The 26061-nt window shown below is 39.0% G+C and overlaps 1 protein-coding gene across 4 annotated transcripts in view; it reads left to right on the top strand.

Annotated features, from left to right (window-relative positions):
* SYT3 (synaptotagmin 3) overlaps window positions 1-21630 on the top strand; it is a 54646-nt gene extending 33016 nt beyond the window's left edge. For 3 of the 4 annotated variants that reach the window (XM_026669515.2, XM_087948153.1, XM_087948154.1), the window contains 5 exons: window positions 7140-7260; window positions 15055-15226; window positions 16837-16966; window positions 18047-18167; window positions 19352-21630. In XM_026669515.2, coding sequence (XP_026525300.1) covers window positions 7140-7260; window positions 15055-15226; window positions 16837-16966; window positions 18047-18133 — 510 coding nt within the window. In that variant the 3' untranslated portion in view covers window positions 18134-18167; window positions 19352-21630. Of the gene's footprint in view, window positions 1-7139; window positions 7261-15054; window positions 15227-16836; window positions 17824-18046; window positions 18168-19351 lie in introns of those variants that run through there. The other variant, XM_087948155.1, reaches the window with a different exon arrangement.
* The last annotated feature ends 4431 nt before the right edge of the window (window positions 21631-26061 follow it).

Here is a 26061-nt window from a genome sequence, read left to right as displayed (position 1 = left end):
TCTCCCGAATGCTTGTTCTACAGCAAAAAGAAAAATGGAACAACCAATGAGAAAACAGGAAGGTTAAAAGTAGAAGGTGTTCGCTTGGATTCCCCCATATAAATCTATAAATGAAACAAGGCAATTGCATAATCAGTTTTTTCTGGAACACCTTAAGTAATGACTTGCATAAATGGAATAAATCATGGATGAATCATCAAAAGTTTTTATATTACTCATGTCAGCTTGCTTTCATACATCTAAATGTATCAGATCCAGAGGGTTGTAGTAGGTATTTGGGCAATGGTATACTACTGTTACAAGAGTGGAATGGAGTAACATTTTCAGCTCAGGAATGGGGCAGAGATTGTGAAAATTTGATGTGTGCACCCAGTAGCTTAAATACCTGATTATTACCGAAGCTCAGCCAGCTATCTAATTAACAGGGAATCACATTGTAAAGCTATCTACAGCTTCTGCAGCCATAATTTTAGCACATCGTCTGAATCAAGTCATCACTTTAAAAGTTTATGTAAGCCAGTTGTTTAGGCCTAGCATAATAGGCAAACATAGGAATTTTATGCTTTGTTAATCTGGGTTTTGGTTTAGTTTGCTCAGAATGATATAAGGGGAGTGGTCTATAGGAATGATAGTCTTACCCATGACTTAGGTGTCCGAATAGAAAGTCAAAACCCCACCATTCTAATTTGACCCTCAGTACACATGATTTTATCTGGCTTCAATCTGTGTCTCTTTACCAGTGTTTAGAGAATGGGTTGTTGTTTTTTTCATCTATCTTCCTCTCCTTTTTCTCCTCCTAGACATACCTCCCTGCCTTTAAGCCAGCAATGGTCCATCACTCTGTGCCCTTCTGCTCTTAGCCTCACATTCCTCTGTAGTTTGGCCTGGATGAGGGCCAATTGATACCCTTTGGACTCTGATGGTTTAAGAGTGCTGCCAAGGAAAAGGAAAGGGAAGAAAGAAAAGGAGAGAGATTAATTCATATTGATGAGGCTTGCAAATGGGACTGAGCTGGTAAAAGATCATAAAATATTGAGAAGCAAGCAGTGCCCTACCAGGTCATGGGTGGGGGGCGGGTGAGGGCAAAACTTGCCTTCCCCCTTTCATCCTGAGCTTTCATTATGGGTATCCTTTCTGGGCTAAGCTCTCGTTTATAGGTTCTGGATTGAAATTCCAGGGATTTGTCCATGGTATGACACTAGAAATCCCAACCGCTCCTTGTTCCACATTTTTGTTTTGGAATTGGCTGGTTCGAAATTGAATCGGTAATGAATGGCATGCAGCATCAAGCATTGTGGTACAATATTTTCTTTCTGTACAGATTATAGTTTTGATTAAGTTGTCCCTTTTTTAAAAAAAAATCCTTGCTGTCACTGGAATAGTAAATGCATATTATTGTGGTTTTTTCTTTATCGAGGTGGGCTTTACCACCTCTAATTTCAAATATTTTTCTCCTCTCTCCATGCACCCAAACATCCTTTTTCCTCCCTACCTTCTTCCTCCAGGGGCCAAGAAAGATGCTTAGACAGTATGTATAGTTTTCTTTCAAAGTTTAATCATTTTTTTGTTTTGGATTGTGGCTGGATTGTATCAATTTGGATTATATCAATTATTTTCTTCCTGATGTTCTATGTGTTTATTGTTCTAAAGCAACCCACCTTCGGAAGGATTTGGTCTGAAAGGCAATGTATCAATATTTTAAAAAGATAACAATTCCCTCTGTATTATTTATAAAGTTAGCTGTAGATCGGCTTTTTTACTGGACCCAGGCTGTCGTGCTTAATGGGAGAGCACAAGAAACAGTGTGGATCTTCTTCAATCAAGAGTCTGACATATGCTTTGAATTCTTTGGTCCCCAGAACTCTTACCTAAAATGGAAGTTGAAATCAAAACATCTGGAGAACACTTAGGGGTAGGCTGTATCCAATTTGGGAGGAAGATCAAAGCCTTGAATGGAGACATTGAAATCTATAGTTCATTGTTTCCATCTTCACCCCTTTGTGGATCAGTCTTTCTATTCTCCTAAATGCCAGGTTCTTTCTGATGTAATCTATTGCCAATTATTGCATGGAGAATATACAGGTGAAATTAGAATATCGTGCAAAAGTTCATTTATTTCAGTAATGCAACTTAAAATGTGCAACTAATATATGAGATAGACTCATTACATGCAAAGCAAGGTAGTTCACCTGTGATTTGTCATAATTGTGATGATGATGGCTTAGAGCTCATGAAAACCCCAAATCCACAATCTCAGAAAATTAGAATATTACATGCAATCAATAAAACAAGGATTGTACATAAAACAATATTGGACCTCTGAAAAATATAAACATGCATATGTACTCAGTACTTTTTTGCAGTAATTACCCTTTTGCAGCAATTACTGCCTTAATGCGGCCAGGCATGGAAGCTATCAGCCTGTGGCACTGCTGAGGTGTTATGGAAAACCAGGATGCTTCAATAGCGGCCTTCAACTCTTCTGCATTGTTTGGTCTCATGTCTCTCATCTTTCTCTTGGCAATGCCCCATAGATTCTCTATGGGGTGCAGGTCAGGCGAGTTTGCTGGCCAATCGAGCACAGTAATCCCACGGTCATTGAACCAGGTTTTGGTGCTTTTGGCAGTGTGGGCAGGTGCCAAGTCCTGCTGGAAAGTGAAGTCAGCATCCCCATAAAGCTCGTCTCCGGAAGGAAGCATGAAGTGCTCCAAAATCTCCTGGCTGCGTTGACCCTGCACTTAATGAAGCACAGTGGACCAACACCAGCAGATGACATGGCTCCCCAAATCAACACAGACTGTGGAAACTTCATACTGGACTTCAAGCATCTTGCAGTGTGTGCCTCTCCATTCTTCCTCCAGACTCTGGGTCCTTGTTTTCCAAAGGAGATGCAAAAGTTGCTCTCATCAGAAAAGAGGACTTTGGATTACTGAGCAACAGACCAGTTCTGTTTTTCTTTAGCTTCTGATGTTGTTTGTTGTTCAGGAGAAGCTTGACAAGAGGAATACGACATTTGAAGCCCATGTCCAGGATTCGTCTATGTGTGGTGGCTCTTGATGCACTGACTCCAGCCTCAGTCCACTCCTTGTGAAAGTCCCCAATACTTTTGAATGGCCTTTTCCTGACAATCCTTACCAGGTTGCGGTCATCCCTGCTGCTTGTGCACCTTTTTCGTCCACACTTTTCCCTTCCACATAATTTTCTATTAATGTACTTTGATACAGCACTTTGGGAACATCCAACTTCTTTTGCAATTGAGGCTTTCCCTCCTTATGGAGGGTGTCAGTGATGGTTTTTTGCACAACTGTCAGGTCAGCAGTCTTTCCCATGATTGTGATTCCTACTGAACCAGACTGAGAGACCATTTAAAGGCTCAGGAACCCTTTACAGTTGTTATGGCTTAATTAGCTGATTAGAGTGGGACACTTTGAACCTAGTATATTGAACCTTTTCACAATCTTCTAATTTTCTGAGATTGTGGATTTGGGGTTTTCATTAGCTGTAAGCCATAATCATCTCAATTATGACAAATCACAGCTTGAACTATCTTGCTTTGCATATAATGAGTCTCACATATTAGTTTCACCTTTTAAGTTGCATTACTGAAATAAATGAACATTTGCACATATTCTAATTTTTTGAGTTTCACCTGTACCAGAAGGGGCTGAATCCAATCTCCCTCCCTCCCTCTCTTACATACGCATTCACACACTACCCTTTCTCTCAAGTAGTAGGTTTTGGAGGCCAGCAGGATAGAAACAGTAGCTCTTATTAGAGGCCTGGATTGTTTCCCGGCCAAGGATGTTTCAGATTTATGCAAAGGACTACAGGTGAGCTACTTCTTATGGTGTCTGGTGTCAACAGACCTGACTTCAGTGAACCGGGCTGGTTTATCATAAGACACCTTCCTATATTCCTGTCTTACTACAATCATTCTCAACTAAGCCCGTCCTTCACATTAGACTTAGATGTTATGGAGGAAAGTTGCGTACCTGTTCATATTTCAGAATGAGGAATGTGGATCTAGTTAAGTCAATGTGCTTTGCACATTTTTCTCTGACACCCTAGAAAGAATCTTTATGTAGCTGCAGCTAAACAAGACAGACAGATCAGATCATTTTAAATTTATTTTATTAAAATTACAGCAAGGAAGACACAGTACACCCAGCAGACAGGCATTTGGATAAGTGCCCACAATGTGCTCCCTAAAGTCCAGACATGACTATAGATCAGAAATAGCAGGGGTAGTTAACTCATTTCAGCCTAGGTTACAAGTCTTCTTTCTTCCTGCTTGGAAGAGATGTGCCTGATGGCACTGAGACATCATTAAAAAGGACAGGGCCAAAGGTTTAGAACTTCTTTTATTAATCTGGTAGGTTTGCATATTATAAGGTATCATTCCGGTATCCATCATGCATGAACCTTACTAAGATAATAGCTCCAGCACCCCAAATATATAGACAAACCTGTGCACTGGAAATCTAACTTTTATTTTATCGATTTTTATATGTAATGGTTATTTCCCCAGTGTTGACGATCATTAAAATGCTTTTAAACAAACATCTTCTTCCTATTAATACAAATAGTAATTTTGGCTATGAAATCCCAACTTTGAAAAAAAATCAAAATTATTTTGAGATGTGACAGATGGCTTTGAAATTTTCCATTGGAAAGGTATGTTGGCGTATATGTGTTCATGTGATCCAAACATGAGAAAATAGCTGTGTGGAGAAACTGACAGAGTGATAACCATTTTTCAGTTAATGATATTTCTTACTATTTAGTGAGGGAATTGCTTTGTTTCTGGTCATGTTTATTTTCTATGGCATGTGTGTCTAGAACAGGGATGTCAAACTCGATTTCATTGAAGGCTGCATCAGGGTTGTGTTTGACATCGGGGGGGTGGGCTTGGCCAAGGTGGATGTGGCTGGCTCAATATCACTCATGTGGGGGGCACCTGTGGTGGCCTGAGCACTCTGCCAGTGAAAACGGGCTCTTGAGCTCAATTTTCGGCTGCAACAGCCTCCTGCAACCCCTGCCAGTGAAAACAGAACTCAGGAGGGCTGTGTGCGGCCCTCACATGCTCCATTTTTGGCTGTGACTGCCTCCTGCAACCCTCTGCCAGTGAAAATGGAGATCCGTTTTTGCTAGCAGAGGTACCACAGGCCAGTCCTTCGCTCTTTCCTGATCGGCCCCACAGGCCAGATCTAAGCACTCCACAGGCCTTGAATTTGACACCCCTGGTCTAGAAATTGTTTGGTTGTTGGTGTTTTTTTTTAAGTTATATAAAGCTGCACAGTTTTGAAAGCGAAACAAAACTATTTTAAGCATTGAGCTCTCTAAAAGGTTTGAGACTGCCTTTTTTCTCAGAGTTTTAAAATATGGAGAGTCAGCGCATTACAGTAGAGTTAGAGAGAGAACTTGTGATTCCCAGATATTTTTGGATTCCTGTAATATCCATGTTGGAGAAGAGCCTAATGCTGGGAACAATTGAGGGGAAAAGAACAAGGGGACAGCAGAGAATTAGGTGGCTGGATGCAGTCACTAAAGCAGTTGGTGTGAGCTTAAATGGACTTTGGGGGATGGTAAAGGACAGGAAGGCCTGGAGGAACGGTGTCCATGGATCGCGATGGATTGGACACGACTTTGCGACTAACAATAACAAATATCCATGCAGGAGGGAATATTTATCAAGGAGAGGAATTATAGTCCAACAATGTAGAAGACTATTTCTGCGGCAATCACCTATTTTGCCAATCTTATAAATATTACTGATTATCTTTTAAAACAGGGTTCTTGAACCTTGGCAACTTTACAACTTGCGGGCCATGCTGATTGGGGAATTCTGGGAATTGAAGTCCATAAGTCTTAAATTTGTCAAGGTTGGAGAACCCTGCTTTAAAAGAAAAGGGTTCTAACTGATGGCCCAAATGAAGTGAGTGCGGAGGGAGTTCCTGAGAATATTTTGGCAGGAAAAAAATGTTCTGAATTCAGGCCACCAGCCAAAAATGCTCTTTTCCAGGAGCTTTGCAGAAGTGTCTAATAAAACTCTTGTCACAGATCTCAAAATAGAGATATGTAACTTGGTGCTGCCGGATGTTTTGGACTAAAATTTCCAAAATTTGAGCAAGGATGCCTGATGTAAAGGGTTACAGAAGATATATCCAAAATACTGAGAATATGTAGAGAGAAAGGAAGATGACTTTGACAGAGAGAGGCCAGATCTATTACCAAAAAAATGAAGGAAAATCATGGCTTAAACAGGGAGAAGGAATACATAAGCTGCTCAGACAGACCTTTTTAATTCACATGAGTATAATAGGAGGGTGGAGAGTAAAGCACAATCAAACGTGCAAGATTCTGTTATTATAGTTCAATATTGATAAAAGGAGCCTGCCTGTTTCTTGACTTGGTCTACATTGTGGGGTTTACAAAAATAATGGCAAGAAGGAGGGAGGCACATTTAAAGTTGTAAGGTTCTGTCATTGTAACCCTATAATAAAAGTAGTTTTAGTGTTCATGACTTTGTGCTCATGTTTGATCTACCTTGAAGGACTGACATCAATCTTGCAATTCTGAAAATCTTTACCCCCCTCCCCAACTTCCCTGCCTTTATTCTAAAGAGAACTAGGTAGGGTCTTTGGGGGTCATTGCTTTCTCAAATTCAATTCCTGATTTGGGCTGAGATTTCACTTACTTAGCCATTGCCTTGGCTGTGGCTTTTTCTTCTCTTCTTCAAGGTTATTTTCACAGTCCATTACACCCACCCTAATCTCATACCTGATTTAACTGCTGTCAGAATGGAAAACAATACAATATGTTGAAGGCTTGCCAGAATAGAGCAAATCAGTGGTATCTTTTCTAAGACTTTTCTGTGTGTGCGTATGTGTGTGTGTGTGTGAGAGAGAGAGAGAGAGTGAGAGTGAGAGTGAGAGTGAGTGAGAGAGAGAGAGAGAGAGAGAGAGAGAGAGAGAGAGTTCTGTTTTAGCTCCCTTCCCAATGTGAGGTCTGCAATACAAGAACTGGCCCAGGCACCGCTAGCAGAAGGCTGTCCAGCCTCTAATTCAATACTTCCAGTGAAGGTTTTCTTTTAACTAAAGACCTGAAGCCATTCCATTTCTTTTCCCATGTTATTATAGGAAAAAGCAGACCTCGGGGAGTTGAATTTTTCCCTCTGTTACCTGCCCACCGCTGGTCGTCTCACAGTTACCATCATCAAGGCTACCAACCTTAAAGCCATGGACCTGACTGGATTTTCTGGTGAGCAGATCTGACAAAGTTTGGGTCATGGCCAGTCCTGAGGCAAAATAACTAGGCCATTGGCAGTGGGGCAGTAATGTTGTCTTAGAGGGAGGCTACTCAGGGGAAATGGGTAGTAAAATGAGGAAAGAAAGGTAAATATCAGAATTCAAGTGTTGGAGGACAGTCAGTTAGGTAGGATGGGCAAGAAAAAACAGAAGAAAATTTAGAATGTACTAATATATGTCTATAGTTTGCTGTAGATCAATAAAACATTCTGACTCCACATTATTTTAAAAGTAATACAAAAAAGGTGCAGAAATTGACTTTCCCCTTTTTTCTATCCTAAGTTGGACTGTGCAAAAAGGGAACTTTTGGGGGGTGGGTGGGTGGAAGCTTCCACTATGGGATTTTGTGTGAAAGAATTTGCACAATGAAGCAGATTTTTTTTTTAACATTTAATATGCTTGGTTTTGAAAAATGCAGACAACATGTATGTGGGGGAGCCTTAAGAGATGAATCTCATAGCCAGGGAGTGGGAGTTTAACTTTTTCTTGCCTCTACTACATCCCCTGCTTTGAACCATGTCTGACATCCACCGTTTTGAACCATGTTAAAAGCAAAATCACATTTTATATGACATGTCTGTTCTCTTGCTAAAACAAATGCCTGTGTGGAGTGTGCTTCTAAAATGTGCTGCCCACCTGAAGCCACTTTTTTTTTTTTTTGCACTTAGGCCTGGTTGGTTTATTTTAAGGTTGTAGTAAATTGCAATTCTATTCTTTATGAATTTGGAGATGGGATGGCAGCAGAGAATGAAAGGTGGAGCTTCTGGAGCTATGTTGATTTCACAGAAGCCTGTGTAGGATTTGACAAGGAGGGGATTCAGATGTAGGTAAGAATTTGAGGTCATCAGAAGTAAGAACATTGGTGGAGGGGGGGGGGATGGCAATCTAATTCCCTGCAGATCTTTGAGGTGTTTCTCCTAAACCTTAACTCATTCTCTGCATCAGTCTTCACGCAAAAAGAAACGATAGCTCAACCCACCAAAAACATAACTGTAAAAGATATAAAAGAAATAAAAGTTAAAATAAGCAAAATAATAATAAGAGAACACCTGTCTGATCGTGATGAACACAAATCACCCGGGCCTGACGGATTACATCCCAGAGTTTTTTCTTAAAAAAATAAATTTTATTGTTCTTTTACATTTTAAAAAATAAAATTGATCATGACATTAACAGCACTGTAGCATCATTATTATACATATCCATCTCTTGTAAATATTTACATTAATATACAATACCATACGATTATATACCTTTAGCTATAGTTTTCTTATCTTAACTTTCTTTATTTCCTATTTTGTAGCCTATTTTTTTACCACATATCCCAAATTTTATGATATTCAGACTCTTCTTTATCTTTCAGTTTTAGAGTCAATCTATCCATTTTGGCACAGTCTAAAGTTTTTTGAATTATCAATTCCTCAGAGGGGATATTTTTATGCTTCCAACATTGTGCATATGTTATTCTTGGCGAGTTAATAAGTGTAACAAAATATATTTAATCTTTTTCTTGTACTTCTTTTTAAATATTCATAACATGAATAGCTCAGATTCAAATTCTATTTGTTCTTTTACTATTTCTTGAAATCAGTACCTAATTTTTGTCCAGTATCTTTGGGCTTCGGGGCAGGGCCACCACATGTGGTAGAAAGTGCCTTGTGCTTTTTTACACTTCCAGCATGCCGGGTTCATGTTGGGATACATTTTCGCTAGTCTCATTGGTGGTAGGTGCCATCGGTAGAACATCTTAAAGATACTTTCTTTAAAAAAAAATTAAAAAATTTTTTAACAACAAAGACAAACAAATAAAACCTTCTTTCAATTTTACAGTGTGTCGGTTGGGTACATATATCTTGTGCGCATAATAATGTTATACATTTCTTGTTATACATTTATAAACCATTCTAATCAACATTTTATATCATATTGTTCAAATATTATATTATTATTGACATTATAATTGTTATCTTTTAAAAACATCTCATTCTTACTAAGTTATATTTAATCTCTTACTCATTCAAAAGTAATCAATTATAATATAACTATTACCACATATTTCAATTTCTTATTTCTCTATCTAACCATTCATAAAATAAATCCCAAATCTTATAATACTCTTTTTTCCCCTGTTTTCCAATTGCCATTGTTAATCTACTCATTTCTGCACATTCCATTATAGATGTTTTCTTTATAGGCCAATGATCTTGTTAATTTATAATTCTGGTTCCAAATTTTTTCCCAATCTGCTAGATCTATATTATGTCCTATATTTTTGGCTCATGCTATCATACAGCCTTTCACTATTTCCTCTTCCGAATCAACTTCTAATAAATACTTATATAGTTTGGTTATACATTTCTCCTCAGGGCCTGTTAGAATTTTGTCTAATCGTTGCAATTCTGTATAAATTCCATAGTCTTCTACATCTTTTTTATATCTATTTTGCAATTGGAGGTATGGTCACCAGTCTATGAATATTCCTTGTTCTTTGAGTTCTTGGCTTGATTTTAACTTCCCTTGATTGTCTAATACTTCTTTATATTTTGCCATTTTACCTATGTCTAAATTATTGGGATGTATCATGGCTTCCATTATGGATAGCCATATTGGAATTTTCATGTAATGTCTCTTCCTAATTTTGTTCCAAGTTTGTATCAGAGAATCTCTTATGCAGTGTCTATGAAAATAGGTTTGTTTCTTAATTTCCTTTTCCCATAAGAAGGCATGCCATCCTCTTTGTAAATCATGGCCCTCCAGCTTAAAATCCTTTTATTATTTAAGTTGACCCATTCTTTAATCCAAGTCAAAGCTGCTGTCTTATAGTAAAGCTCTCCATCCGGGAGTCCAAAACTGCCTCTGCTTCTACTATCCTGTAACACTTTCAACTTTATTCTGAGTTTTTTCCCTAACTATATAAATGTTGCCATATTATTCATATCTGTAAAAAAGTTTTTCTCTAATTTTATGGGGATTGTTTGAAATAGGTATAAAAATTTAGGTTAAATATTCATTTTGATCACTGCAATTCTCCCTAATAATGATAATTGTAACTTCCCCCATAATTCCAAATCTATCTTTGTTTGTGGTAGAAGTTTCATGTAATAATTTTCTTTTATTGTTATACATTTCGCAGCTAGCCATATTCCTAGGTACTTAATTTTCTTTGTCGTTTGAAGTCCCATTACTCTTTCTAATTCTTTTTTCTGTTCTTCTGTCAAATTCTTAACATTTAACATTTTAGTCTTTTGTTTATTAATTTTAAGACCTGATACTTCTCCGTATATTTCTAGTTCTTGAATTAAAGTATTTCCAGTCTCTATAAGGTCTTCAATTAAAAAATACCATGTCATTTGAAAAAGCCTGAAGTTTATATTCCTCCTTTTTAACTCTAGCTCCTTTTATATCCACATTCTGTCTAATTCGAATTAATAAAGTTTCTAGAGTCAGGGTGAAAAGCAGAGACGACAGTGAACAACCTTGTTTTACCCCTTTCATTATTTAAAAGTCTCTGTATTCTCACTGTTTAATAAAATCTCACCTTTTGGGTAGAATATATCGCCTTTATCATAGTCTCAAATTTATGTTCTAAATTCATATTTTTAATTTGTTGCATCATAAATTGACAATTCAGATTGTCAAACGCCTTCTGCACATCCAGAAAAACAAGTGCCACTTGCTTTCCTGGATGGGCCTCGTAGTATTCTAAATTATCCAATACTATTCTTGTGTTATTTCTAATTTGCCTTGATGGGAGAAATCCATTTTGATCTGAATGTATGTATTCACTTAATAATCTTTTCAATCTATCTGCTATTATAATCGTGAATATTTTATAATCTGCATTCAGCAATGATACGGCCTATAATTTTGAATTTGTCTACTGTCCGTACCCTCTTTTGGTATTAGTGAAATATATGCTTCCCTCCATGATCAATTTGGCTTCCGTCAATACCTCATTATATAATTCTAGCATTAATGGTTCAATCTGTTCACCCATCATCTTATACAGTATATTTTCTCTGGGAGCCCATCTGGACCTGGGTTTTTTTTATTTTTCTGCTTTTTTATTGCTTATTTCAATTCTATCATCAATATTTCTTTGGATAAAATCTCCTTCATTTCTTCTGTTATTAGTGGAATCCCTTCATCTTTTAAATAGTCTATTATTTTCTCTTCCTCTATTTCCTCATTTTTATACAGGCTCTTGAAGTATTGATGTGCAATTCTTTTTTCCCCTTCCATCTTATGTTGAAATTCTCCATTTTCATCCTGAAATTAGTGTATTATCCTCTTCTCTCTCTCTCTTTTTAATCTACAAGATAACCATCTCCCTAGCTTATTCGTTTGTTCAAAGAAGTTTTGTTTTAAGGCTTTTGGGTTCTTTACCATTTCTTCTTGTTCTAGAATATTGTGTTTGTGTTTGTTTAAAGTCAATTCCCCTTTAATTTTAGTATTCTGTGGTGTTTTCTGTAGTTGGGTTTCTAGGTTTTTAATTTCTTCTTGTAAAGTGTTCTGTTTTTCCGCTTCTTTTTATTTCTGTTTGATGTATATAATATTATAATTCAACGTGAAAAAGCCTTCATAGTGTCCCAAAGATTTAGTATTGATGTGTGTTGTTTAGTGTTCTTTTTGAAAAGTAGTCCCAGTTCCTTCCTAAATTTTTAGGTGAATTCTTTTTCTTTTATTATTTGTGGATTTAAAGTCCATCTTCTTCTTACATCCCAGAGTTTTAAAGGAGCTGGCAGAGGTCATCTCAGAATCACCGCACCATATCTTTCAAAAATACTGGAGCACCGGGAAACTACCAAAGGACTGGAAAAGAGCTGATGTGGTTCCAATCTTCAAAAAAGGAAAAAAACCAGACTCAGGAAACTATAGACCAATCAGCCTAATATCAATACCAGGGAAGATACTGGAAAAGATAATTAAAAAACCAGATCTGCCAACATCTAGAAACAAATAAAGTGATAACTAGAAGTCAGCACGGGTTTGTTAAAAACAGATCATACCAAACAATCTTATTTCATTCTCGACATAGTGACTAAATTAGTAGACCAGCGAAAAACTGTGGACATAATATATTTAGATTTCACCAAGGCATTCGACAAAGTAGACCACAACCTACTTCTTAGTAAGCTAGAATAAAAATAAATATGGAATAGATAGCACCACCACTAGATGGACTCGCAACTGGTGGCAAACCATACTCAACGAGTACTCCTTAATGGGTCTAACTCTACATGGAGGGAAGAAAGCAGTGGGGTGCCACAAGGTTCCGTCTTAGGCCCAGTACTCTTCAATATCTTCATTAATGACTTAGATGAGGGAATAGAAGGGGAACTTACCAAATTTGCAGATGATACTAAGCTGGCAGGAATAGCTAACACCCAAGAAGATAGGCTCAAGATCCAGATGGATCTTGACAGACTAGAACACTGGGCAATATCTAATAAAATGAAATTCAATGTAGAGAAAAGTAAAGTCCTACACTTAGGCAAGAAAAACCAGAGGTACACATATAGACTGGGTGAGACCAGGCTCAATAGCAGTAACTGTGAGAAGGATCTTGGAGTCTTAGTGGACAACCAGCTAAATATGAGCCAGCCTTGTGCAGCAGCCACTGCCAAAAAAGCGAATGCAATCCTAAATTATATTAACAGAGGGATACAATCGAGATCAGGGGAGGTACTAATACCACTCTATAAAGCCTTAGTAAGACCACAGATAGAGTACTGCATCCAGTTTTGTTCACCACATTATAAAAAATATGTTGAGACTCTAGAAAAAGTACAGAGAAAAGCAACCAGGATGATTAGGGGACTGGAGGTTAAAACATATGAAGAATGGTTATATGAACTGGGCTTAGCTAGTCTAGTACAGAGAAGGACCAGGGGAGATATGATAGCAGTCTTCTAATATTTGAGGGACTGCCACAGAAAAGAAAGGGTCAAGCTATTTTCTAAAGTGCCTGTAGACCAGACAAGGAATAATGGATGGAAACTGAACAAGGAGAGATTTAACCTGGAAATAAGGAGAAACTTTCTGACAGAACAATCAACCAATGGAACAGCTTGTCCTCGAAAGTTGTGGGAGCTTCATTACTTGAGACTTTCAAGAAGAGATTGGACTGCCGTTTGTCAGAAATGGTGTAGGGTCTCCCGCTTGGGCGGGGGGTTGGACTAGATGACCTTCAAGGTCTCTTCCAACTCTGATTATCTGTTATCCTAAAATGAAATTCAATGTAAATTCAAACCCTGATCCTTGCCACACTGTTTAGGGTGGCTGAAAGCAAAAATGTAAGACCTCTAGGGAGCACCAGGCTCTTCATCCCTGCTATCAGCAAAGGAAACAGCATTTAGAATTAGGACAAAGAAAGAAGCAAAAGGGGTTACTGAGAAGGAAACAAGACAAGTGTAAGATGGGTCCTGTTGTGCTTCATTGCTATTACAAGGACATAGTTCAGCTTCAGATGAGCAAATCTATCAATTTTTGTTCTATTCAGCATCTCTTTTTTACCATATTAATTATGTTTGGCCTGTTTTCTCAGCAGTTTGTAAATGCTGTTCTTTATTTCTCCTAATAAATACTTTCTTATATGTGATTTTTCTAGAACGTTTTTTTACATATAGTTTTTTTTTTTTTTTTTTTGTAATAGGCTTTTCCTAACATAGGCTTTTTTTCTATGCACATTGTTCCTTAAGCTGTGCTTTTTGCACATTTTTTTTTTAAAAAAATTGCAATTTGCATTCTGTGTGAGCTGGGATTTATTTTTGGTTGGCTTGTACATTTGGGAGAGATGAACTCCATCAGTTTGCATAAACATTCACAGAATGAATTTTTTTACTGCCTCTAGTTAGGGATATACATCTCAATGACAGTTGTCATGTTTGTAGTAGGGAGGATGCATCTTAACAGAAAATTGCAAGTCAGTTTTGAGAAATTGATCCTTGGTGCTTATGATGACAGCCAAAGCTCAATCCTTTATGGAGGGAAAACAGGAAAGGCTTGCAGTTATAACTGACCAGGAGAGAGTGGGAATTTCTCAAAGTAAGCCTGGCTTTTAGTGGAAAACTGAAGAGCAGATTCTACTCTATAGTGGTAAACTTCCTATATAATCTGGAATTGCAGGTTAGGTTTGGTGGGCACAGCCCCACTTATGTCTATGATATACCTGCTTCTGCCATGGAAACAGCTTGGTTTATGTGACAAGTCTATTGTGGGGGCAGGGCCAGCCTCAAACATTTTGCTACCTGGTATTTTGCTGATTACATGGAAAATGTGTGGAATAGTAGGTCATTGGGGGGGGGGGATGGTTATATATAGCCCAACCTATTCCCTATAATGCTACTTTTCTGCTTATGGAAATTGCATCATAAAGAGATTCTGAATTGTGATTTGCCTCCTTACAAGTTCTGCCATGCCATTCTCTTGCACATGGTTTTGGATCTTACGATACTTCGTAGTGGACAGCATCTGTCCTCACTAAAGCACTTGCAGAAATTTCCAACAACCATGAAAACCTGATTCAGATGGCATTGGAAAAGATTCCTGTCAGTGCTCAATCGGGAAGTCTAAACTCCTTGAACTCAAAGGAGTAAAAAGTACAAGTGATCAGAAATGGGATGGGGCAGAAAGTTAAAGACAGAGAGGCTACAAGCGATGGTACTTGGTATAAATTTGGCTTGGCTGCTTCCCCCCCTGTAAACTTGGACTGCTTTTCTCTTATCTTTTGCCTGCATCTTTTTAGATCCCTATGTCAAAGCATCCCTCATGTGTGAAGGGAGGCGCTTGAAGAAACGTAAGACTTCCATCAAGAAAAACACTTTGAACCCCAGTTACAATGAGGCTCTTGTCTTTGACATTCCCCAGGACAGCATGGAGCATGTCAGCATTACTTTGGCAGTCATGGATTATGATTGGTAAGATATATCATGTCCACACAAATTCCGGTGAGTTAAACAGAAGAGGCATGATTTAAAGGGCTTTCCCAGGGACTTCAGTGCTGGCTGAGCTTTTGGACTTCTTCCCACCCACCCTCTTTGGAGAGGTCATTTCAGCCAGTGATGGCTCAGCACTTTCCTTGGTTTTACTTTCAGTGAAAGAATCCTGTTTTTGTTCTGGTTTTTTTCCAATAATTTTTTATTGTTTTCCACCAGTACAAATCTTAGTTACTTTTTCAACAGTATTGAATCCTGTTTTTTTTTAAAGACACTGCAGAATTTGGTGCACAACACGCAAGATGGAGACAGAGTAGGATGTTTTGGGGAGGGATATTGGCAACTCTTACTAGCTACAGATGCTGTTGCACAATTTCATAGAAAGGCTTGAATTTATACTCACACACACACACACAAATCCTTAACACCTTGTGACAACGTACAAAATAACATTGAAATGTCAGGACATTCAGGTTATTTGATTTGGTACATCTTGTAAGTCAGATGTTGTGTTGCTAGTTACGGGTTAGTGAAGAATAGTGCAAAAAAAAAAAAAAAAATCTGGAATTATATTGCAAGCTATTAGAGAAACACAATGGGCCAGCAGTAGTTCATTTTACTTTTTCTAACAAAGATGATGAGTTGAGGACCAAGAGCTGAGTTACAGGGAGAAAGATAAAACAGAGGGTGGATCTTAGAGCCAAGATTGCTCCACATTCTCTGACAAATAGAGTTATGTACTGAGGGCAATCCTGGATTACCATCCTTGTCCAATCTGGGCATCTTTCAGTTCTATGGCTTTGAACCCTTGACATGCCCTATTATTTCCGTAGTTACACTGGCCTGGAAAATCTGGGAATGTATATTCTCACCTCTAGAAGGTGGCAAGGAAGTAAGCTATTATCTGGCTGTTTTTATGAATAAATGTGGCCTAGTCAGCCTTCCCTATACTCGTAGGTGGGAGCTTATGATGCAATACATATGAAGAGAAGCAGATTAGCAGGATAGGGATACATAAGTATTAGTATTTAAATATTCCACGTGTACTTTTGCTGCAGAAATGGGGGGGGGGACCCTGATGCACACTTTGTTAAAACAAAACCAGCTTTGTTTAAATGTCCATTTCAAATGCCCCAGTTTCTTAAGTTGGTTTTAAATGCTGAAAGTGGAATATGATATAAATAAGCTTAAAACTTAGCATTTTTTGAGGTGGAGGGGCGGGACTTCATATTTTAGAGATCTGGATGTCTCTGGGTTCTTAATACAGCAGTTTGAAGTAAAGCATACAAATGATCCAGTAGCTCGGAGTTGTGTTAGCATCTATCATGCCTTTGGCTGATACCAAAAAACTAATCAGACTTGATTAATATTCAAATGGGAGATCTGCAGAAAACCTAGGGCTATATGCTAGGCTAGAAGTTTGTTTTTTTTTAAATCTACAATATGGCAATCAAAATTTTTTGGAACATGTCATCATAGGCAATGAATTTAAGGGAGTCTTTAGGTTTTTTAATGCAAAACGTATAACTGAGGTTGACATTTTCCTCCACTTCTGTGAGAGGCTGGCTCTGAAATAATCTCTTCTTCCACAGCATTGGGCATAATGAAGTCATTGGCATGTGTCGAGTGGGCAATGATGCTGATACGCCCGGGAGAGATCATTGGGCTGAGATGCTGGCAAATCCACGTAAGCCCATTGAACATTGGCACCAGCTAGTAGAGGTGAGCATGATATTATGAGAACACCAGGTCTCATCTGTGTCCAACTCATTGCTTCACTGGAAACTAAAAACTAAACTTAAACACCAGATCAGTAAGAAACAGGGGCATTGTGCAACTTCTCTGCTAAGCACAAAGCTAGTCTAACCTGCTGCCTTTGGCACAGGATAGAGCAGTGTTTTTTGACAACTTGAAGATTTGTGGACTTCACCTCCCAGAATTCCCCAGCCAGTCATTTTAAAGTTGCCAAAGTTGAAAAGCTCTGAGATAGAAAGACAAAGATAAAAATGGAGGAAGCCTATGAAGTGGCAGGAGAGAATGAAAAACACGGTTCTCTCTCTTAATTATGACACTACTCCACCCACATCTTGCTTAATTCCCACCCTCTATTGTCATGTAGTGCCTTCCTCGATTCCTTCTAAACAAATGTGGCCCTTGAAACAATAAAAGCTGCCCCTTCCAATAAATAAGGATGCAATAAATTACTCAGTGTATTCCTTTTATGGCCTGTCTTTCACTCAGCTTTTATGATAATGATGTAGTCCTGTTGGCTAAAATAGTTGTGCCTCTTATGTATTCTGGTATTGCAGCAGCACAGTACCATTCCAAGAAGTGCACCCTGAACAGGAAGCATGGCCCCTGAAGAATGCTGGAAGACTCACTGACACAATGGAATAACATTCCAGAATAACTGAGAAACAATGGGCTAAAGGGTTGGGAAGACTGTCGGGATTGTATAATGTCATAAGTTGGGACAGAATATGGAGTTGGGCTTTCTGGATCTTCTTTTGGGAAAACACAGTTGGGAGGGATGGGGGGGCCAAGGTTAGACCAAAATTGGGCAATCTCTTCAAACCTGACCAAGTCCTTCCTCAATCTGGGAAAAGTTGTTATATGAAAGATAGCTTGTATTAGCAAATGCCTTTGCTTCCGGGATTCTGCTGCTCTGGGAAAGGATACTAACATTGGTTTGATATTCAATATAATTCCGTAAGTCAGGGTGCTCTGGCAGTGGCTGGAGACTCTGAAAGCATCACATTTGTCCCTCTGATCTTTTTCTCTTTGCTGCCTCTGATTTTTCAGGAGAAGACTTTGAACAGCTATATCAACAAGAATCCTCCAGCTCGAGATAAACCTAGCATCATAGTAGAAAGCATTCATTCAGACTAAAGCAACCACCAGCAGCCCTTTGCCACCAGGGACTGTAAGTGTCTTAGGAGATAGAAATGGGATGAGAAATGACATATAGCTTCTTAATTTTGGTAGAGGCTGTAGCAAATCAGAGACACCTATGCTTCTCCAGGGGTGCTCCAGCTACCGTACTATATCGCTCTTTTATAAGATTAATGCCAGGTAGTTCACAAAGTAAATGCTACATGGGGCTTCCTGGATATGACCTTATTTAGGGGGCACTTGGATCCCTTATTATAGGCTGATAAGGCAGTGCAGACCAAATAATAAATTTCACAATTTATTAGATTGGCTATAACATCTTGCAGGTTCAATTGTGCTTTCCCTCTTCCCTCTTTTATATTCATGAGAATTAGCGGCGTGTTTGTCAGAGACATTTTCATAATCCCTCTTCCCCCCACCACACACACTCTCATTTGGATTCAAGCAATGTTTCCCTCTTTATTGCTTTGGTAATGGATCTTTTCTTTCTTCATCAGGGTCATCCTGTGTACTCTCTACTTACAGCCATCAACTTAAAACACAAAGAAGGGCCTCCAAAATTAATCAGTGTGCTTGAGTCCTACTAATGGGAAAAGATGTTCCTAAGATATTATGGGTCCAACCCATTTATAGATAAGCACCGTAATTTGAATTGGATCTGAAAATGAACTGTCAGTTAGTGGTCCTGCTGTTAAAGCATTGATGTCACCCACCCGATCAGTTCAGCAAGCCTCATTTAGTAGCTACCAGTAAATGGAGTTATTCTAATCTAGACAAATATTCAAACATTTAAAAAAAGATAATAGAAATGTAGTGGAGTAACACAGATGGTGGCTACTATTGAGATGAGATTGTCATCATTAGCCCCAAAATGCAACATTTCCCTTTGTCTAAACTAGGCTGCATTGAATATGCAAAATGTTCCATTTCTGGATCAAAAAACAAATCCCCCAACTCTATACTCCATGTGCTCTAGAGTTATGTGGCTGCATGAGGCCTGGCTGAGTTATTTTGAACCTTATCTCCAGATTATAGAAGTGGTGTGAGCAACAAAGCAATTCCAGAGCCTAAACTCTGGGTTAGAAACATGCTAAATTCTTGGGACAATTCCAGGATTAATCCTCCAATTCAGTTTGGATCAAGTCAGGAATTTCTAGTATATAAAAGTTGGTTTTGAAAGAAGTGATAGATGGGCTTCATTCTTTTTTCTTTCAGGGTTCCAGCAATGTGATCTCAGAACTTTCTGGAGTGTTAACGTTTCCTCAGATCCATCTGAGAGGAAGTGCCAATAGGAGACATCTGAGGGAAGGACTGCAAGTTCCTGCTTCCCTCAATCCCCATCTTCCCCAGAAAGTTTGCTGCCTGATGCATTTTTCTTTTCAAAAGCCATAAGGGCAGCCACCAAGGAGCATTTTTCTTGTGGGAGGGATATATTGTATCTGGAATTTTAAAAAAAGACCCTCCCCCCCTAGTTTATCTAAATGGGGGTGGGATCTTTTTTTTGACATGCATGCTGTTGGAGTCTTTGTTATGGAAAGAGTCAAGATGGTAAACTAGAAACATTACCTATTCTTTGTTTTTCAAAATTGTTCATTGGACAGAAATTCAAGAGGTTCCCCTTCCCCATGGAGCTATTTAATAGAGTTCTTCAGACTGTTAAACTTACAGTCTTATTTAGGAGGCATAATAGGGGACAGGCATGACAGACAACCATTCTTCTTTCTATATCCTGTCCTGTGTACGGGCTTCTCACGGCTGTGACTTTGGAGCCAGGTGACTGTTAACCCTTCCTCTCTTTCTTGTTTTCTTTTCACAACAGATCTTTTGAAGGCATGAAGGAATGTCTTTGTGGGTGCTTGGTCTGATAGGGGTGGGGGCAGAATTTCTGCATAGTACCAGAAAGCATGCAGCACCCATTACCTCAGTCTTCATGAACCTCCAGCCCAGAATAGGAGGGAGGGAGAAGAAAATTGGCATTCTTTCCTCATCACCCAACCTTGGTAGACAACTCTGAAAGTGACCCAGGAGGACTCCCTGTGGACATCCCTGCCAATTTGCCCTGCTATGCCTCCTGCATCAAGGACCACCATGGAATTATCTTCCTACAGATTAACAACAGGCTTGTGACATCCAAGTGGCTCCATAATGGACTAAATTAAGGCCTACTTTCTAATCTGGAATTAGAGCTGGGCTCAGCTTAATTCCAAACATCAACAGCCAGTTCTGGACTCTTTCATATGTATGTGTAAATGTTTGGGGGTGAGATAATAGTGCGACTCCTTTCCTAAGTCTTATTAAGTTTGCTGCTTCTGGCTTTTGCATGGTCACCCTCCAGTTTGAGTGTGTGAGTGCTTTCCAGATTTAAACTAGGGCAGCCTCTTGGTCAGAGAATCAAGGTGTCCTAGTTCTCACCACTCAAGTCTCCACTGTGTTACTTCCTTATGTAATCCCCCACCCCACCCTATTTGTTTTTAAATTTGGAATGTCTTTCTTTTTCTTGTTCTCCCCCTAAGGTGCATCCATTTGTCATTTTGTCTTGGTCTCTGAAGCTCAGTCCTGTTTATGGTTGGTTTTTTTTGTTTTTGTTTTGTTCTAACTGTGTGAAATAAAGGGAGGGGGGAGGGATAAAACAGCTTCCTAAACTTCTGTCGCCCTTTTTTTGGAAAAGCCATATACTCTCCCAATTGCTTGGCTATAGATTTCTGGCATTAATGGGAGAGGTAGGGGGCCAGAAGGTGATCTCTCTTCACAATAGTTTGGAACTTGAAGTTGCTGCTAAAACCGTGACATCAATAAAACTGGAAGAAAAAAAAAAAGAAGCAAGCATCTCTGGAATTCAATACTTTTTGAACAAAGGTCGAACATAGCAGTTAAGATAAGTGAAGGAATTGAGCCTGTATTTAGCATTCTACTAATATATTCTGATAAAGCAGAGATGTATATGCTCTTATTTCATCAAAAGAGATAAGCTGTTTAGCTGGAGAGACTTCTATGATCATTTGTTATAGCAGGGGTTGCCAACCTTTTGGACCTCAGGGACCACCATAATTTTAAATCCCAGGGACCACTAACCGGTTTTGTGGGGATGGCCTAATTTGTGGGTGTGGCTTGATGGACATGTGACTGGCTGGGCATGGCTTGTATGTAAATATTATAAAAATTATATTGATTTTTTTATAAAAAAAGGGCAACTTTTACCCAAAATCAGGCAAAGCAGGCAGGCAGATTGAGTTGCTCACAGAATCACTATCTGCCATCTGCAGGTCAGTCTGTCACATAAAATTTGCTTGCAAGCAATCTTACAAAATTAACTCACAACACAACATATATGTAAATATTGTTTTTTTTATATTAAAAAGAACAATTTTTACCCAAAATCAGGCAAAGCAGGCAGGCAGATTGAGTTGCTCACAGAATCATTCATTGATCTATCTATCTGCCATCGGCTACCTGAGTCTGTCACATAAAATTTGCTTGCAGTGAGTCTGCACTGAGAACCTTCAGTCCCAAGGGAGTGAAGGGTAATAGAACCTTCAGTCCTAAGGGAGGTTCGGCTGTGCTTAAAAACAGAGCCGAAGATCTTGGAATACTCACCTCTAATGATCTAAGTGCTAGAGCCCACTGCAACTACATAGCCAAAAAGGCATTAAGAGTTGTTAACCTAATCCTACGTAGCTTTTTCTCTGGTAATATCACACTACTAACCAGAGCATACAAAACATTTGCTAGACCAATACTCGAATACAGTTCATCAGTCTGGAACCCACATTACGTATCTGATATTAGCACAATTGAGAAAGTCCAGAAATATTTCACAAGAAGAGTTCTCCACTCCTCTACTCGCTAGAATACCTTATGCCACCAGACTTGAAATTCTAGAACTAGAAAACCTTGAATTACGCCGTCTTCGGTCTGATTTAAGCATGGTATATAAAATCATACATTGCAATGTCCTACCTGTCAATGAATACTTCAGCTTCAACCATAACAACACAAGAGCACACAATAGATACAAACTCAAAGTTAACCGCACCAAACTTGATTGCAGGAAATACGACTTCAGCAATAGAGTGGTCAATGTCTGGAATACTCTACCCGACTCTGTAGTTTCTTCCCCAAACCCCAAAAACTTTAACCTTAGACTGTCTACTATTGACCTCACCCCTTTCCTAAGAGGTCTGTAAGGGGCGTGCATAAGCGCACCAACGTGCCTACCGTCCCTGTCCTATTGTTTCTCTTATTCTTCTTTTATTTTTCTTATATGTACCCATTTCATGTATTCACAACTATGTATACACTTATACTTATTATCTTGTAAACAATTGGCAAATCAAATAAATAAATAAATAAATAAAATAAATCTAAAGACTAGCTAGAAAGCAAGAAATCCAACCATTTCCTGCTTCCTAGCTAATCTAAATCTCCTGGCACAGCAGAACAGCTGATGGTCAGGGAAAAAAAGGAAAAATAGCAACTTACCAGGCAAGTTTGCTGGGTAAGGAGTGAGTGGGCAGGGAAGGTTCCTGCGGGCCATGTGGGCGGCTCAGTCTTGTGTTTCTGCGCAGCCTGGATTAATTGCTTTGGGGGGTGGGGGGTGCTCTGAGGGTGACATTTCTCTACGGCCCACCAAAATTTTCTTGCGGCCCACCAGTGGGCCACGGCCCACCAGTTTGCAAACACTGTGTTATAGAACAGGGCAACTTTATGTATCAATCACATCATCCCAGAAAAGGGAAGCAAACTGATAAATTCTACTGCCCCTGGTAGCCAAGAATCAAGTTTTTATTACTATCATTGTATCCCACCATTCCTCTTGCACATTAAAATAGCACATGCAGGTAGTCCTCGACTTATAACCATAATTGAGCCCAAAAATATGTTGCCAAGCAAGACAATAAAGTCACCTTTGCCCCATTTAATGAACTTTCTTGCCTCAATTGTTAAGTGAAACATTGCAGTTAAGTTAGTAACATGGTTGTTAAGTGAATCTGGCTTCCCCATTGAAGGTCATAAAAGGGGACCACATGACCCCGGGACACTGCATCCATAATAAATACATGCCAGTTGCCAAGCATCTGAATGTTTATCACATATCCATGGGGCTGCTACACTGGTCATAAGTGTGAAAAAGTGATGTCACTTTTTTCTGTGCCATTGTAACTTTGAGCAATCACTAAATGAACTGTTGTAAGTTGAGACTACTTGTATTTAAGAGCTGAGGGAGATCATTCTTAAATCCTCTAAGAAAACTTCATTAAGAAAGGGACTATCCTGACGACCCCCAGTGAGCTCCTGAGGTTGAGTAAAGATAGGGACCCCTATTTCCATCCTAGTCTTATTCCATGATTACTTTACCTTCAAGACCAAACTGATGGGTTTACCTAATATTTTACATTGGAGATTCTACCTAGAATTATCCAGATGGATTAGCATGGCTTGCCCATTCCCTCACCTTGACAAATTTTTCTGGGAGCATCAGAAGTCTGCATGCCACATTGCTTTGGGGTACTCTAGATTCATAGTGCATTTATCTTATACAAGAATACAAGCTCAAGGGACAAAATTTTAAACAAATGGTAGATCAGTAACTGCAGGAATAAAAATATTTGTAGAGCCTCGGGGAATTTGGGAGAGTTGATTGGCTTCTGAATATTCCAGAACCACTTTTGCTTGACTCCTGTTTCTCTTGATCCAATCGGTGAGAAGTCCTAACTTATCTCCTTCGTGTCATGCTATGTTTCTATATCAGGAGGATGTTATAAAAATTCTATTAAAGATGTTTGCTAGAGTACAGCATTTTCCCTGGAGATGTATGCCTATAAACAAGAGAGCACAAATATCAATATAGTAGAATTATGATGAGTCAAGTCTGCAGACACTCTTCGTCCTCAGTACAATTCCAGGTTTAAACAAAACAACTCCCAAGCAGAACTGAGTTGGGTAACAGAGACTTGGTTCAAGAACACCAAAGCCAATGCTTCTTAAGGCTGCTTGAAGAGAGTGTCCAGAATGTAACACTGATACTAGTTTAGAAATTGTAACTTTGCTTGATTTAAAAAAGTGGCCTCAAGTGAACAAAAAAGTAGTGTGTGGTTGTTATATAAGGGTTATCTGGGCAAAGTCTCAGTTGGGTCTTAGAACTGTTAGGTACAAGTCCTAATAACCAAACCAACCGCATTATTAGGTATGGCTGTGCTGAAACTTGCTTTTTTACTGCCATAACATTAATACATTCAACTTTCACCTGGCTCTACTTATGCTTCATTGGACTTCTCCCCATTTTCATTATTTTACCCATTATTCAAAACTTCAATAGGACAGCTCAGCATCCTAAAGCAAGTATTTGGATTTTAACCATATAGCTACGAGGACATTTTGCAATTTCTTTTTTCATGTAAAGTAGGAACTCTGTTGAGTTGAGTTGAGAATCCATGTGTTTGCTTTCTTGGCTGTTCGTAGTATTCTCAGGAGTCTTTCCAACACCCAACTTCAAAAAGGCCAATACTCTTTCTGTCCTTATTCTTTCTTATTCCAAAGTTCATCACCTATCTTTGTTACAGTGGAGGCATCATAACCACACTGCCACCGTCAATATAATTCTGCACCTAAATTTGACAACTTGGATGCAAATTCAATTTGGGAGAGCAGCTCCCTCCCTCTGTATTGCCATTTATTAAGCATGCTGTTTATTTGTGGAAGAAAATATACCATTTCTAATTCCTCTGCCAGGGAATAAGAGGGAAATAGAAAAATAGTTTTTCATGCGGAAACATGACACTTTGCCAAATAGGAATTATATATGGCTCATCATGCAAGCCAGAGTTACAGAATCTTCTATCATCCCACATTGCCATGCTTGGCTGTGCTCCATTGGATTGACAATGGAAGCTAAGGCTAAAATTGAAGACCTTCTCTTCAATGTGGATGGATTGCTTAGCTGTAATACTAAAGACACCCTGGACATAGTTCAAAAGCTTTGAAAAGGTTTCAACAGGAAGCAAATTCTTTGTCCTCATTCTTCCTGCTATTCACATCTCAACCAAATGACACAAGTGTTTCAAATAAAAAGAACACGCTATATTATATGCAGAAGTCCTCACCAGATGTTGACACTGCTTACGTACTCACTGAGTCATGGGCTATGACTCTGCTTGGACTATACACAGCTGCTTTGACTTGATGCTCCCCATACATTTCAAAGTTCATGGACTTTGAAATTCTATTGATTATTTCACACATTCTAGGAGAATCCCAAAATAAACCATTCTGTCTATTCCGAGAATTCCAGAGGATGGTGCCAATGAGTTGAATCTTTTACAGTATTCTGGTCACAGAGCAGAATAAAAATTAAAACATTAAAATAGAAAAAGATGTGATCATGTATTAGAATCAATGGTGATATCATTGATGGGTGACCAGTGTCCCTAATTTTACAAACAGCACAGCACAATTCAGATATGTTCAAAGACTGCATCATACTGATCTCATAGTTAATAGCTGTACCTAAGGAAGATCACAATTTCCTAAACATTTTGTCGGGTAAGGAACAGGGGTGGGATGCTACCGGTTCAGCCCAGTTCTTTAGAGGCAGTAGCTGCAAAGAGCAGCTGACACCGAACCAGTTCGCTACAACAATCTTCTGGTCTGTTTGGCCCACCTGCCTGCCCGGGCTCTAGGCTGTCCTTTATTCTCTGCTTTTTCTCCTCAGCTGCTTTGCATGGCACAGCTGAGCACTGCTCGTCAGCTGGAGCAAGTGAATGCTTGCCAGACCCGGTGATTTGTAAGTAATGTGCATGTGCGCAGAGCGAACCAGTTGTTATGCCGGTAAGATCCCACCCCTGATAAAGAGTTATGAGTCTGTGAATCATTATAGAGGATATGAGATTTGGTTTCAATGGATCCTTGTCCTAATCACCTGATGTTGA

This window comes from Notechis scutatus, chromosome Z (genome assembly GCF_049901735.1).
Source record: "Notechis scutatus isolate UNSWTSFEM ecotype Mainland chromosome Z, rNotScu1.2, whole genome shotgun sequence".
Taxonomy (NCBI): Eukaryota; Metazoa; Chordata; class Lepidosauria; order Squamata; family Elapidae; genus Notechis; species Notechis scutatus.
This window is presented reverse-complemented; position numbering and strand designations above follow the sequence as displayed.